Raw genomic sequence first — 14111 nt, 5'->3', positions numbered from 1 at the left:
TGAGGTAAAACTGTCACCAGCTATTGGCAAACCGGCCTACCCAGGCTGATCCAGCATGACGAGGAGCTTTGGAATCAGAGTCACAAACTAGCCTAACAAGGACTCAGTAAAGTTATTATCTAATAGCTCTTGCTCAGTTTTCCTACCTGTAAAATGGGGATAAGAAAACTCTGTTCCATCGATTGTAGTTCAACACAATAACTCACGAGAGCGATGATGGCGACAATGGCAATGATGACGACGACAATAATGGCGATGCTGAGGGAAGGTGGGAGTGTAGCAACAGGTGGGGTTTAAACTGCAAGGTTATCAACACCAGGAATGGATACCTAGGGGCACTTTTTATTAAGAGTTATCAAATCAGTCTGGCTCTCTGGAATGCCCTCTGGGGACGACATGGACAACCAAGCTCCTGTTTTGGAAACTTCAACATCCCAGGCTTTCAGGAGCCTACACTTGGTTAAACTTTTGGGGAAACAGAGAACTACAACTACCAGGATGCAACGGTTCAGGCTCCGCCCAGGACGTTGCGCCATCCTATTTTTCGCCGATCTGCCGGCCAAAACTACAAATCCCAGAAGGCTCTGCCGCAGCGCTCTTCCTAACCGTCTCGACACTCCCACTTTTTGAAGAGAAATTGAGCTCGCGTTGCTCATTGGGAAGTGTAGTTCGGTGGTGACCGAGCGCTCCAGGCCTGGGCGCTGCAATAAGGCGAGCGAACCGGCAGCCCTTGAGTACCCGCTACGCTCACTGTCCGCCCGGAAGAGTAATCTGGTTCGGTGGGACTCTGCACTCGGGGTTGGCTGCGAATGCAGGCTCCCGTTCTAGGCCTCAGCAGGTAAGGAGGAGGACGAGACCAAACGCCAGCCTGCGGGGGGGGGCGGAGAGCGCAGGGTGAATCCAAGCGGTGATAGGGGTGGGAGCGGGGCGTGGCGCCCCTTATCGCGGGGTCAAGGTAAGGCGTGCCCCGGAAATGGCGTGGAACCCAGGTTCCAGCCCAGAGGGGAAGAAGGGCATCCAGGTGGCAGGGTGGCGTTCTGGGTTGGGGCTGGCCGTGGGAGTTCTCGGCCCATAGCCTGGCCGCGCTGGCTGGTGGAGTCAGCTCCGCAGGCCTGGGCCCGGGGGAAAGTTAGCTGGGGTCCGCTGTGCCCCGGAACGGAGCCTCCCCTGCTCTCGGCCCCAGTGCTGGGGCTTGGAGGGGCTGCACGGCCTCTGAGGGTGGGTGTTTTGGGGGCCTTGGCCAAAGGGAGCCCCAGCCAGGCGGGGAAGGTTCACCGAATGCTGTTGGAGGACTCCCTGCCCACCGTCCCAATCGGTGCTTGGCGCTGGACAGGCCATTTACTGTGACCCACTAGCAGGGAAATCGGTGTCCTGCGCCCTGGGTCGGGGATGTGTTGAAAATAGCTCAGCTCGCAGGGTGCAGGAGCTGCAAAATAATCAGGTTGATCCTATTTTGGAGTAACTTCGTATAGGAAAAAATGGAAAACTGTACTGTGCTGAGTTACTACCTGTGGTTATTGATGACTAGTGTGGTTGCAGATCAGTTCTACTTTCCTTGATGTCTTTTTAAGATTCTTTTACAAACTTATTTGAAAGGCAGAGTTACAGAGAGAGGAGAGAGAGAGGATCTTCTTCCATCTGTGGATCACTCCCCAAATGGCCACAATGGCTGGAGCTGGGCCCATCTGAAGCCAGGAGCATCTTCCAGGTCTCTCATGTGGGTTCAGGGGCCCAGGTACTTTGGCCATCTTCCACTGCTTTCCCAAGCACATTAGCAGGGAGCTGGATCAGAAGTGGAGCAGCCAGGACTTAAATCAGTGCCTGTATGGGATGTTGGCACTGCGGAGTGCGGCTCAATCCGCTATGCCACAGTGCCGTCCCCTCCTTTATGTCTTTCTGTAGTGTCTGAATTTTGTACAGTGAGCATGTATTACATTTTCTTTTGTCTTAGCCTCCCAAAGGACTTACTTAAGTGGCATCATGGGGTTGCAGTTTGGAAGGCTTGTACCAGGCCATGTGCAGACTGGCTTACCAAACACAAGAGCACTGAACGAAAGGGGGAGATTTATTGTGTGGTCTGTGTGAGCTCATGCTTTTCTCCTTCCAGCTCGGGAAGAGGCTGTTTTCACAAGTGTCATGCCCTTGGAGGTGGTCTTTTTCAGTCTGTTCCATTATTTTTTCTGGTTTAGTGTTGCCTTTTTCATTATCTGGTGGAGTTAGGTTGCACTGCAGAACTTTCTTGGGAATCTAATAACTCAACTTGACTAGAGCATGGGAAGGAGAAAAATAGTACAGCTAAAATACTTTCTTTTTGTTTAAATAATAGTTTATTTGAAAGACAGAGAGGGAGAGAAATAAAGAGAGAGAGATCTTCCATCCACTGATTCACTCCCCAAATGGCCACAAAGGCCAAGGCTAGTCCTGGCTGAAGCCAAGAGCCAGAACTCCATCTGGGTCTCCCACGTGGGTGGCTGGGCCATCGTCTGTCTGCTGCCTTCCAGAGCACATTAGCAGGGAGCTGGATCGGAAGCTGAGCAGCCAGGACTGGAACCTATACTCAGGGCATGCCTTCTGGTAGCGTTGGTGTCACAGGCTGCACCACAACCCTGAGCCCGGGAACACCTTTCTAACTTGGAGTTGCTTTTTGCTTTTCGTCAGGATCATTATTTGAACATGTACAACTTACTGTCCCCGTGTGTGTTCTTTTCTTACAAAGGAAGCTTTACTGTGTTCTTCAGTTTTGCTCCATATGTGTTTCCTGGGACAAAAGCTTGTTAAATCAAGGCAGGAGCATGGTGAATAAATAAACAATGTTTATTTGAGTCTTCTTTTTTTCTTTTTCTTCCCAGCTTTTGCCCACTTTGCAAATAAAGGTTGAGATTGCTGCATAAGGATTTCCCTGTTAAAATGTCCTTGCCCCTTACAGAGGAGCAAAGGAAAAAGATCGAAGAGAATCGACAGAAGGCACTGGCTCGCAGAGCAGAGAAGTTATCAGCAGAACAGCCCCAGAGTGCAGGCGCGGGCTCCTCCATTGCCGCCGGCCCTTCCCAGTCCACGCAGGGCCCGTCCCAGGATCGTCCAAGGGAGCCTTCTCAGCCGCTGAGCCATGGTGTCATGTTCAAGCAGCAGAATCTCAGTAGTTCATCTCATGGTGACCAAAGACCTCAGAATTCCCCCGGTTTTCATCTCGGCACACCCAAGCTGGCAAAGGAGACAGAGAAGAGGCAAGAAGAGATGTCCACAGCCTGCCACAGCGCCCCAGATCCAGTGACCCTTGCTAGGATCTCCCCTCCGTTAGCACAGAGTTCTCCAAAGGTCCCTAAGCAGCAGCTCTTGAGTTATGACTTAGGTCAAGGTCATTCTCAGGGGACCCAGTCAACACCCTTTGCTAACACAACTCGTGAGCCATTGGCCAACATAAAAAATTTCCAGAAAACTCCAGCCTCTTCTTCCAGACAGCCTCCTCAGGATCCTGACCTGGGGACCAGCACTGTAATGCCGTCCGCCTCGGGGCAGAATCCTTCTGATCCGCATTGTGGTTCAGGGGGCATGACACCCAGGACAGAAAGACTCCAGCAGAAACTGGGGGCCTCCCTCCAAAAAGCAGTCACCTCCCAGCAGGGAACTTGCGTAAGGAGTGGAGATCGGTTCCAGGTGAAGATCGGGTACAATGCAGAGCTCATTGCCGTGTTCAAGAGCCTGCCCAGCAGAAGTTATGGTAATGAGTCTTTTGTTCTTCGGATTTTTTTTTCTTTCTAATTTTAGAGTCTCTCTGAATCTAACAGTTTCTCATAAATATTAAGAGAGTGCATCGGCACATTCTGTCCGTCTAGTTACCGTGTTTCTAGTTGAGCTGGTGTTTCCCGTTATAACAGCCCCTCGAACAGCTGCCGTGCTCGTATGGAGAGTGCACAACTCCTCTGCCAGGTGCTTTGTGTGCGTGACAGCATTTATGCCCCTCAACAGCTTCTGTGAAACAAGGAGACGTGATTTTTGCTTTCAAAGCCGTGGCCCTGGCTCAGCAAGGTTCAGCAACACAGTGAAGTTGACTGGTGTGGAGGTTAGAGCGGGGATGTGGCTACCCGTGCCACACCTCCTACTCCTCACACTGCTTTTCCAGACCGCCCTGGGATCGGGAAAACCCGCCTTCTAGTCCCAACTCTGTCCTTCGGGGCCTTTGTAGGTGAGGCCCATAACTTCCCTGGGCCCGAGTTGCATAGCACTATGTGGAATTTAAAAATTACTTCTGTTTACTATTTGTTCTCTATGGAGATTTCATAAATCAGTAGATGCAGACGCCTGCTGCTCAACTGCTTTGACCTTGGCATCCATCATTCACTCGGAAGACAAGCTCTTGTAGAGTGCCCAAGTACAGATGATAACAGTGCCCGCCTTTTGTTTATTTCAGATCCTGCCACCAAGACGTGGAACTTCAGCATGTCTGACTACAGTGCCCTGAGTGAGTAGGCCCACTGTGGCCCCACGTGCAGGGAGAGCCTGACTTTGGAAACCTCTCTGGAGTGGTGGGTGTGGCCTGGCTCATGGTGTGTTGATGTGGATTCGTTCTGAGAGGAGGAGCATGGTGGGGCCAGAGGCGCGGAGTCACCACACAGACCCCGGGAGCCGGATGAAAGCAGGCCAGAGGCGAGCAGCCCGCAGACTCATTTATTTCAGTTGGTACAGCAGCTTATATAGCCAAGGCAGCCAATCCGGTCAAGGGGCGGTCTATGCCCTAACCAGTCACACCCTGTTGCCAGGCAGTTTCCAAAGCCATCCAATCAGCCTGTTGTCGGTCAGGCTCTGTTGCCATGTGGTTTCTGAAGCCATCCAATCACAGCCTATTGCCAGGCAGGCTCCATTGTCATGTGGTTTCCGAAGCCATCCAATCACAGCCTGTCGCCAGGCAGTTTCTATTGCCAGTGGCCATCTTGGCATGGCCTTCTCATTCCACGACAATGGTGTGCATGATTTTCTAGGGAAACCTTGGAGCTCACCATTGTGATGCTCCTCCTACCAAAACAGCCTAAAGAGGTGGCCCCTTGGGCAAAGGTCATTGACATTATGAGCAAAAGCTCATGGCCAGCAGGGGCTGTCATGCTGCAGGTCATGCTTAGCCCTTGAGTTATGCTCATATTATAATAGCTGTTTTACAGGTGGGGAAATGGAGGCCCAAACAGGCTAAGTAGCTAATGCCCTAACCACCAATTAGATTGTCCAGCAGTGTCAGGCCCTGCTCCCATACCAATCCCCACAACACTCTCCTGTGACTTAGCATGCAAGGAGGGGTGCTGCCCCACAAGCTTCCAGCCATCGCCTCATTAGCCCCTGGGTGTACTGCTCTGTCTAGTGAGATTTTGTTGACTGTCTTAAGCCAAGATTCTTATTTCCTTGTCCTGGTGCCTCCTCCCATCCCCAGCAGCCATTTCTATGTCCTCTCTTTCCCGCCTATTCAAAAAGGGAAAAGATAAGGATGCATGTTTGGATCACTTCTCTGCAGATTTGGGCCTGGGGTCGAATTCTGTGGAGTCATAGTACAGTTTTGGGGTGGGCCTGGGGGGCAGTAGAACAACTGCCTGCAGAATTTCCTGGCTCCTCCTGGGCCTGCACTTCCTGAAATGTGTGGCATTAGGGAGGTATCCCTTTCCTCTGTAGCTGCTCTGGTGGCTTGCAAGGGCTGCCCTGGCACAGATGGACGTTCACTTTGTCACCGGCCAGGTATTGGCAGGGCTGCTGAGACCTCTCTCCAGGGTGGCAAATGGCCTTTGTGCGTGTGAGTCTTTGATGTTCTCTTCTTGTTAGGACCCCAGTCAGACTGGACTAGGGCCACCTAAGGACCTTGTTTAACTTAGCATCCTCCTTAGAGGCCTTATCTCCAAGGCCAGTTGTGTTCTGGGTGTTAGGTCCTAGACGTCGGAATTTTGGGAGGAACACAATTCAGTTGGTGACCTTTTCCAGGGAGACTCCTTTTTTCTTGTTTTGCTTTTTAAAGATTTAATTATTTATTTGAAAGGAACAGTTACAGAGAGAGAGGGAAAGACAGACACAGAAAGATCTTTCATCTGCTGGTTCAGTCCCCAGATGGCTGCAATGGCCCCGGCTGGGCGAGGCTGAAGCTGGGAGCCAGGAGCTTCTTCCAGGGGAGACTCATTTTTCAATCTATTTGTTCAGGGTTAGGAGGTGGAGACCCAGTGCTCAGCATTCTATGATTGCAGATTTTCATACCTGGTACTATTCTCATTGCTCATTTTATGTTTGTGTTGTTCATTTTAAAGCAGTTACTTTTCCACTGTCAGTTTTGTTTGTTTTGTCTTCTTTGCACTTCTGTTCTCTAACCACAGTACTTAGTGACCTTAGATAACTTCTACTTTTGCAAATTCATTTAGGTTTCCTATGTGATATGGTTGCTTTTTGTAATGTTTCCTATGGTTTTTGAGGACAGTGCACAAAACTTTGGGCACAGAATTCTTGAAGATGGATTTTACTAATGTTTTATACCCTTAATCTGATTTCTCCTGAGATCCCCTTGCAACAAATGTAGGATTGTGAATTTGTCCTTATTTCCCCAAGTTTCAGATGGGCTCGTGATTTTTGTATCTTAGATTGTACTTTTTTACCAATATAACGTATGAAGATTGTCAGTCTTTCTGTTATTTTGTTTTTGGTATATCTCTGGACTTTGCTTTCTTTAACCCTACCCCAGGCTTATTGTAGAGCATAGGGAGGTACATTAACATGTAAAGAAGAGAAATTGCCTCCCATAATCTCCCCACTCCATCACCTTAACATTTTGGGTTTGTTCCATGCATTAAGAGATACATGTTTCCTATATGTATGTAATTTTTCTCTTGCCTTTTTTGTTAGATTTTATGTTAATGAATGTTAATAGTTAATTCTTAGTGATGAAAATGTGGGTAACTATTAAATGGACCATTATAACCTTCAAAAATGATTTCATATTATTGAACCTAATACTGTTTTTTGTGTGTTTGTCTTTTCTAAAATTGTTCATAAGAACTACGTGGCTATATAACATTCCATTTTATGAATGGATCATAAACTGGTTACATCATCTTCTTCCTGTTTAACTTTTACTTGCTTCCATTTGTCCCATTTTAAAGCTGACACCTTTGTGCATACATTTTTGTGTTTTCAGTTGTTAGTTGGCAAAGATTCCCAGAAGTTGAATCACTGTGATCACTCCATTTAGAGCTCTTGCTATATGACTGTGTGCCAAGTTGTTTTCCAAAAGGTTTTAATCCCAATTAGCAATGTACTGTCTGGTTTTTTATTCTGCAATCTTGAGAAGTAAAAAATGAGTTTTTATCTCTCAATTCATGAGGCTGAACATTTCTCCAAATACCCACAAATCATTTTTCCTCCTATTGGTTGCCTCTCTATCTTCTTATTTTGTGGTCTTAATATTATTTTAAAACATGAGCTCTGTTTATATTTCTTATAAATATCTTTACTCAGTTGATTTGCCTTTTGATTCATTTTGTGTTTTTGACAGTTTAGATTTATGTGGTCAAATCTGTTGATTTGACAGTCTGGGTTGAGTATTTCTTATCTGAAATGCTTGAGACCAGAAGTATTTCAGATTTGAGATTTTTAAAACTTTTACATTATGAGATATGTTGGGGTTGGGAGCTGGCATTGTGGCATAGTAGGTTAAGCTTCTGCCTGCAGTGTCAGCATCACATATGGGCGCTGGTTCAAGACCTGGCTGCTCCACTTCCAATCAACTTCCTGCTAATGTACCTAGGAAAGCAGTGGAAAATGGTTCAAGTCCTTGGGCCCCTGCACCCATGTGGGAGACCTGGAAGAAACTCCTGGCTTTGGCCTGGCCCGGCCGCTTTCATTGTGGCCATTTGGGGATATGAAATACCTTTGGGCATATGAAATACCTCCATCTCTCCCTCTTTCTGTAACTCTTTCAGAGAAATATGAAATAATTGTAAAGAAAATGAGATAAGTTGGGGATGGGGTCCAGGTCTAAATACAAAATCCATTTATATTTAATATACACCTTATAGCCTGAATGTAATTTTGTACAATATTTAAGTGTACTTGCACTTTGACTGCAATCTGTCAGGTCAACTCAGTTGCGAATTTTCTGGTTTTTTTTTTTTTTTGGTTTTGTTTTGTTTATTTGAAAGGCGGAACAACATAGAGAGAGAGAGAGAGAGAGAGAGAGAGACATCTTCCATTCACTGGTTCACTTCCCAAATGGCCATAACAATCAAAACTGCACCAGGCTGAAACTAGGAGCCTGGGACTCTATCCGGGTCTCCCCCACGGGGGACAGGGGCTCAGGTATTTGGGCCATCTTCCACTGCAGGGAGCTGGATCGAAAGCAGAGCAGCTGGGACTCGAACCGCCAGATATGGGATGCTGACATCACAGATGGTGGTTTAACCGATTGTGCCACAGCAGCAGCCCCAGTTGTGAGTTTCCCACTTTGACATCATGTGAATACTCAAAATGTTTCAGATTTTAGAGCATCCCAGATTAGAGATGCTCACCCTGTAGCAGACAAAATATTGTTAAAAACTGTATTTGTGACTCCCCAGTCCCCTTTCTCATCCTTTCGTTCTCCAACCAGGAGACAGAGTAGGGACCTGGGAATAGGATTAGGTGAAGCTTTTTGTGGTTATGTTGACTTCAGTGGCTTCTGTGACACAGCATCAGAAGGTATCTGCTAAGTTCAGTCATCCTGGTTCAGTTCCTCCTCTCTGTGTTACCCTCTGAATCTTGCTTTCATTTGAAATATTAAAGTAACAGAGGCTTATATGCTATAAAAAAATGAAATTCTCAAAGTCCCAATTAAAGGCACTTGCCTGCCACACATAATTCCTCTCCCTACCCAAGCACCCAAGGCCTCCTAGAAGTCATTTCAAATTCGTCATCTGCCTGGTCACTTTTCCTCTTTCACAGTGAAAGCAGCCGAGCGCCTCCCAGCGGTCACCCTGCAGCCTTTAGAAGGGGCCGGAGGCAGCATGGAGCCCTCCTCCAGCACCAGGGCACTGGCCGGCCTGCCCTCTGCCCCATCCCTCGCCTTCGTCAAGGGGCGATGCATGCTCATCTCCCGGGCCCGCTTTGAGGCCGACATCGGCTACTCGGAGGACCTCATCGCACTGTTTAAGCAGATGGATTCCAGAATTTACGGCAAGTGATTGTTCCGTGTCTGATGCTGGGATGAGGGGCAGTCGGTCCGGGATCTTGGCACAGAATGTTTTATCTGTCTTTGAATATTCGAAAATGACTTTCTTATCCTGGTCTGCTTCTGTTACTGTAACATCTTGGTTGTTCCAGAGAGTGAACCCACAGTGGGGGCCTCCCAAAGAGAGCACCCCACCATTTTTCTCAGTCACCTGATCCATGTCTTTGCCATCCAGCCCCATCTGTTTTTATTTTGGCCTTAGCACAACAGAAAAGCAGGTGGTGGCCATAAAAAGAAATGCCTTTCCAAGGACTGAGACAATAGTTTCCAACCTGTGGGATGCTCTTGGGGCTGTGTTCAACAGAGATTGCTGGGCCTCACTCCCCGAGTTTCTCATTCTGTAGCCCCAGGATTGGAGCAAATGATCTGCTTTTTTTTTTTTTTTTTTTTTTTTTTTTTTTTTTTTGACAGGCAGAGTGGACAGTGAGAGAGAGAGAGACAGAGAGAAAGGTCTTCCTTTTGCTGTTGGTTCACCCTCCAGTGGCCACCGCGGCCGGCACACCGCGCCGATCCGATGGCAGGAGCCAGGTGCTTCTCCTGGTCTCCCATGCAGGTGCAGGGCCCAAGCACTTGGGCCATCCTCCACTGCCTTCCCTGGCCACAGCAGAGAGCTGGCCTGGAAGAGGGGCAACCGGGACAGAATCCGGCGCCCTGACCGGGACTAGAACCCGGTGTGCCGGCGCCGCAAGGTGGAGGATTAGCCTAGTGAGCCACGGCGCCGGCTCAAATGATCTGCTTTTCTCTCTTATTTTTTTTATTTTACTTTTGTTTGAAAGGCAGAAAGACAGAGACAGACAGAGATCTTCCATTCACAGGTTTACTCCCCAAATGCATGCGACAGCTGGGGCTTGGCCAGGCCAAAGCCAGGAGCTGGGAGCTCAATCTGAGTTTTCCACATGGGTCCCTGGGCCTCAGCACTTGGGCCATCACCTGCTGCCTCGCAGGGAGTGCATTAGCAGGAAGCTGGGATTGGAGGTGGAGCTGGGACTCAGTCCAGGCTGAGTGTGGGAGTGACCTGCTTTTCTGGGGGGTTTCCTGGTGCTGCTGCTGCTCTTTCTGGAGGCCAGCAGGGGCTCCACCCCTGCTGCCTGTTAGCATCACTGTCTGCTCTCACCCAGGGAGGCTGTTGGCATGAGTGAGGTGGGGCCTGGGCATTGGTGTTAACAAATCTTCAGATGAGACTGCTGATTGAGGACCACTGGCCAGAGCCAAGCAGTTTCGTGCTATTGTTTGTGAGATGCCTTAAATGCCGCCTGGTCAGAATATGTGGCAGAAGCAGCTTTAGAATTCTGAGCTCCTGTGATGAACATTTAGCTTAGTGGTTGGGACACTGGTTGGAGTGCCTGTAACCCGAATCAGGGACCTGGGTTCAGTGCCTGGCTGCTGACTCCAGACTCCTGCTGGTGTAGACCTGGGAGCCAGTGGTGATGACTCCAATAATTGGGTTCCTGTTACCCCCATTGGTGACCTGGATTGAGTTCCTGGCTCCTGGAGACATTTGGGAAATGAACCGGTAGATGGAAGTGCCATCTTTCCTGCCCCCTGCCACCCCCTTCTCTGCTTCTTCAGAAATTTTTTTGGGAGGAAAAAAAAAAGGAGTCTGGATTCCTGGGTTTTTGTCTTTAGCTTGGCCCCCTGGTGTTCATTAAAAATGGGGATCACTATTTCCTCATTCCTGATGATTCTGGTCTTTTCCTTAGGCAAGTAGAAAGCAAGCCCTTAACACTTTGTGCCTCTGAGATTCGCATTCAGGCAGCATCCTGAAAGAAGGCTCTGTAGAATTATTTGAGCTCCCAGGGGAGGAGTTGGTGCTGGCGGTTAATTATCATTGCTTAGCTGTGCCCACTGTCAGCTTAGGAGAGCAGGCTTTGGGTGGCAGATGCTTGGCCCAGCCTGGTGGTCAGTCCTTCCTCCCTGAGCTCTCAGATGTTTGGCCTCTGCTTGCAGTGTCCCTTAAAGGGTGAATGCAATGATCTGTGTCTGTCTCCAGTCTGAAATGTCAACACCCCATCCTGCCCACGCCCAGCCATCCCAACATCCCAACACCATGGTTGGATTGGCTACCATAGCCATTAGTCGTGGGTTTTCTCTTGTGCTCCTGGGCCACGGTCAGGGCCAAGCTGTTCCGAGGCAGACTCTTCCTAGACTGGTCGCGTCTGCTTCTGGTCCTGCCTCCACGTGGACTTCCTTGCTCTTTCCTGGAACCAACTCGCTGTGTCCACGATCCCTTCATGCTAACCACCTTGCTTTGGAAATGACCCCACAGTGAAGAACTGATTTTTGCTGTTCAGGTCGTATTTATCCAAGCCCAGGCTTTCTTGATTTTCCCAAAAGATACACAATGAGAGGAATGCTTGTTTGAATAATTAGCCACTGTTGGGTAGTAAGTGGCTCACCCTTCCCAGTTAATATTGTATGTCATTTATACTATACTCCACTAGTTAGCTGTTAACATCCTAACAGCCGTACGGATAATTCACGATAACTAGCCTTCTGTCAGTGCGTGCTGTTTTCTAGGTACACTATCACAAGCATTCTGTATCGAAATTCCCCGAAATCCTCAGTAACTCTGTGAGGGAGGAGCTGTAGTGTCCTCAGTTTTCAGTGAGGGAAACTGAGGTGCAGAATTGTTGTCCCAGGTTGCACAGTTGGTAAGAGGCGGAGCTGGGGATTTGCACGTAGGAGGAGTGAGCAGTCTGACCGCACACAGCTTGTTTCCCATGTACAAAATATGGCTGGTACCACAACCTACTTTCTGAGGCTGTCAGCGGCGGCAAGGGCCCCTCTTGACACAGTGCCTGGCCCTACTTGAGGACTGAACGAGTGTCAGCCACGTTGTTGCGCTGTTTTGGACATTCAGGGCATTTCTGGCCTGGGCCATCCCCAATCGTGTGTCCCCGCAGCACCTTTCATCACAACCCTTCAGGCCAGTGTCGTCACTGCCTCTGCCGCTCTGTTTTCCCTGTCTGCCGTAGAAGCCTTGGCATCCCCAGGGCCAAACACAGGACCAGCCACTTCGACTGGGTTTAGTGGAGGTTTACGAAGCCGGAAGTAGATGAGTGTGTTGTTTGCTTATTTCTTTCTTCTCATTGCAGATGTCAAGACCAGGAAGTGGAACTTTCTCTTGGAAGAGCACAATAAACTAAGTGAGAAGCCTGCCTTGCTGCTTTTACATCATGCTGTTGCTAAGCTGTAATCACCTGCCTTGAAATTAATGTGTTTGGAAAGAATCCCCTCCTGCCTACTCTGTGGTAACTGCAGGTGCAGGGCAGGGGAAGGGGGAGATGTTTTCGAACAGCTTATCTGTCTGCTCAGGGGGTGGCCTGCAGTAGCTCCAGCAGACACAGGCCCTCTTCTTCCTCAAGGGTGAGGTGGTGCTGGTAAAACCCCCACAGCCTATGAAACCTTTTTGCTGCTTCTTACCAGTACTGGAAGCGAGGGTCATGGGCTAAGCTAGAAGCCACCTTAGTCTGCTGCTGGCAACAGGCTGTCAGTTAACTTCTGTAACAGCAAGTAGTGCTTCATGATGGGCTGCACTCTGTGAGGTGCAGAGGTCAAGGCCAGTGGACGGAAGTAAAGGGAAGGGGACCTGTGAGCAGTCACCACCCACTGCAGGAACGGGAAGCCAGTTTTGGCTTTTCATTTCTCTTCTGTGCCCTCTGCTTAGATGGGGCGATTACTTCAGATACTCCCGAGAGTCACAATCAACCTGTCCTGCAAAGCCAGTCTCCCTCTGTCTTCCAAGCTATACTGGCTGTGTGGTGGGTATGCAGCCTACATGGGCTGTGTTCCTCCCACGTGACCCTCTGAGGGCTTAGTGGGCTCCCCCACAGTGGAGGAAGCAGTCAGGCCAGGGAGACCTGGCCCAGCCTTGGGAGCTCCATGTCACTGGCTTTCTTGCCTATGAGGCTGGCATTTGAAGGTAGAAGGAAAAGCTGGCTTCTTTCCCACTGTCTCTTTTTTGTGTGCCTTATTGTGTGGTGTCAGGTGGATAAGTTGACATTCTGGGTCCCATTTGGTCACGCAGCCCAAGAAGGGATTTGCAAGCCTTGTGTGTACTGCTGACACAGGAATAAAACACAAGGACAGAGCGTTTGACTCCTGCAGGACAGACTTGCTGTGAACTGCAAGATGAAGTTTGAATATGAGGTGATGCTCACGTAGTAGCAGTGCAAGCATTGATCTGGGACTCTGCCTGCTGCCCTTTGGTACTTCTGACTCAGAAGGAACTATTTGGCCCAAACCGAACCTTCGAGAAGAAGCTAGATCGAGCTCTTCGCTCTTGCTTTCTTGTGTCTGTCTGTCTTTCTTTCTTTCTTTCTTTCTTTTTTTTTTTTTTTTGACAGGCAGAGTGGACAGTGAGAGAGAGAGAGAGACAGGGAGAAAGGTCTTCCTTTTGCCGTTGGTTCACCCTCCAGTGGCCGCCACGGCTGGCGCGCTGCGGCCGGTGCACCGTGCTGATCCGAAGGCAGGAGCCAGGTGCTTCTCCTGGTCTCCCATGGGGTGCAGGGCCCAAGGACTTGGGCCATCCTCCACTGCACTCCCGGGCCACAGCAGAGAGCTGGCCTGGAAGAGGGGCAACCGGGAAAGAATCCGGCGCCCTGACTGGGACTAGAACCCGGTGTGCTGGCGCCGCTAGGTGGAGAATTAGCCTATTGAGCTGCGGCACTGGCTCTTGTGTCTTTCAACCAAGAAACACATCTAAATATGTTAGCTACAAAGGCTTTGTCTTCTTTGGAATGAAAAAAAGCATCAGCGTAAGCTGATGAACATGGCATTGGAAAACATGACCCATGACTCCCATGGTGTTATGTGGTGGTTCCTAATATTTGTGGGCCAGAGAATCCATGAAAACAATGAATTCTTCCCCCACATACCTCTCAGGTGCATT

At 49.2% G+C, this 14111-nt stretch overlaps 1 protein-coding gene across 4 annotated transcripts in view; it reads left to right on the top strand.

Moving 5' to 3' along the window:
• The first annotated feature begins 586 nt into the window (after positions 1-586).
• Positions 587-14111, top strand: part of SMARCAL1 (SNF2 related chromatin remodeling annealing helicase 1) — a 63285-nt gene continuing 49760 nt past the window's right edge. The window contains exons 1-5 of one of the 4 annotated variants that reach the window (XM_008259123.5): positions 587-838; positions 2850-3718; positions 4409-4459; positions 8935-9165; positions 12316-12366. In XM_008259123.5, coding sequence (XP_008257345.2) covers positions 2908-3718; positions 4409-4459; positions 8935-9165; positions 12316-12366 — 1144 coding nt within the window. In that variant the 5' untranslated portion in view covers positions 587-838; positions 2850-2907. The other 3 variants (XM_051848208.3, XM_008259124.5, XM_002712465.6) reach the window with 3 other exon arrangements.

The sequence above is a fragment of the Oryctolagus cuniculus genome, chromosome 3, assembly GCF_051225735.1.
Source record: "Oryctolagus cuniculus isolate XC-2025 breed Fujian yellow rabbit chromosome 3, ASM5122573v1, whole genome shotgun sequence".
Classification (NCBI taxonomy): Eukaryota; Metazoa; Chordata; class Mammalia; order Lagomorpha; family Leporidae; genus Oryctolagus; species Oryctolagus cuniculus.
This window is presented reverse-complemented; position numbering and strand designations above follow the sequence as displayed.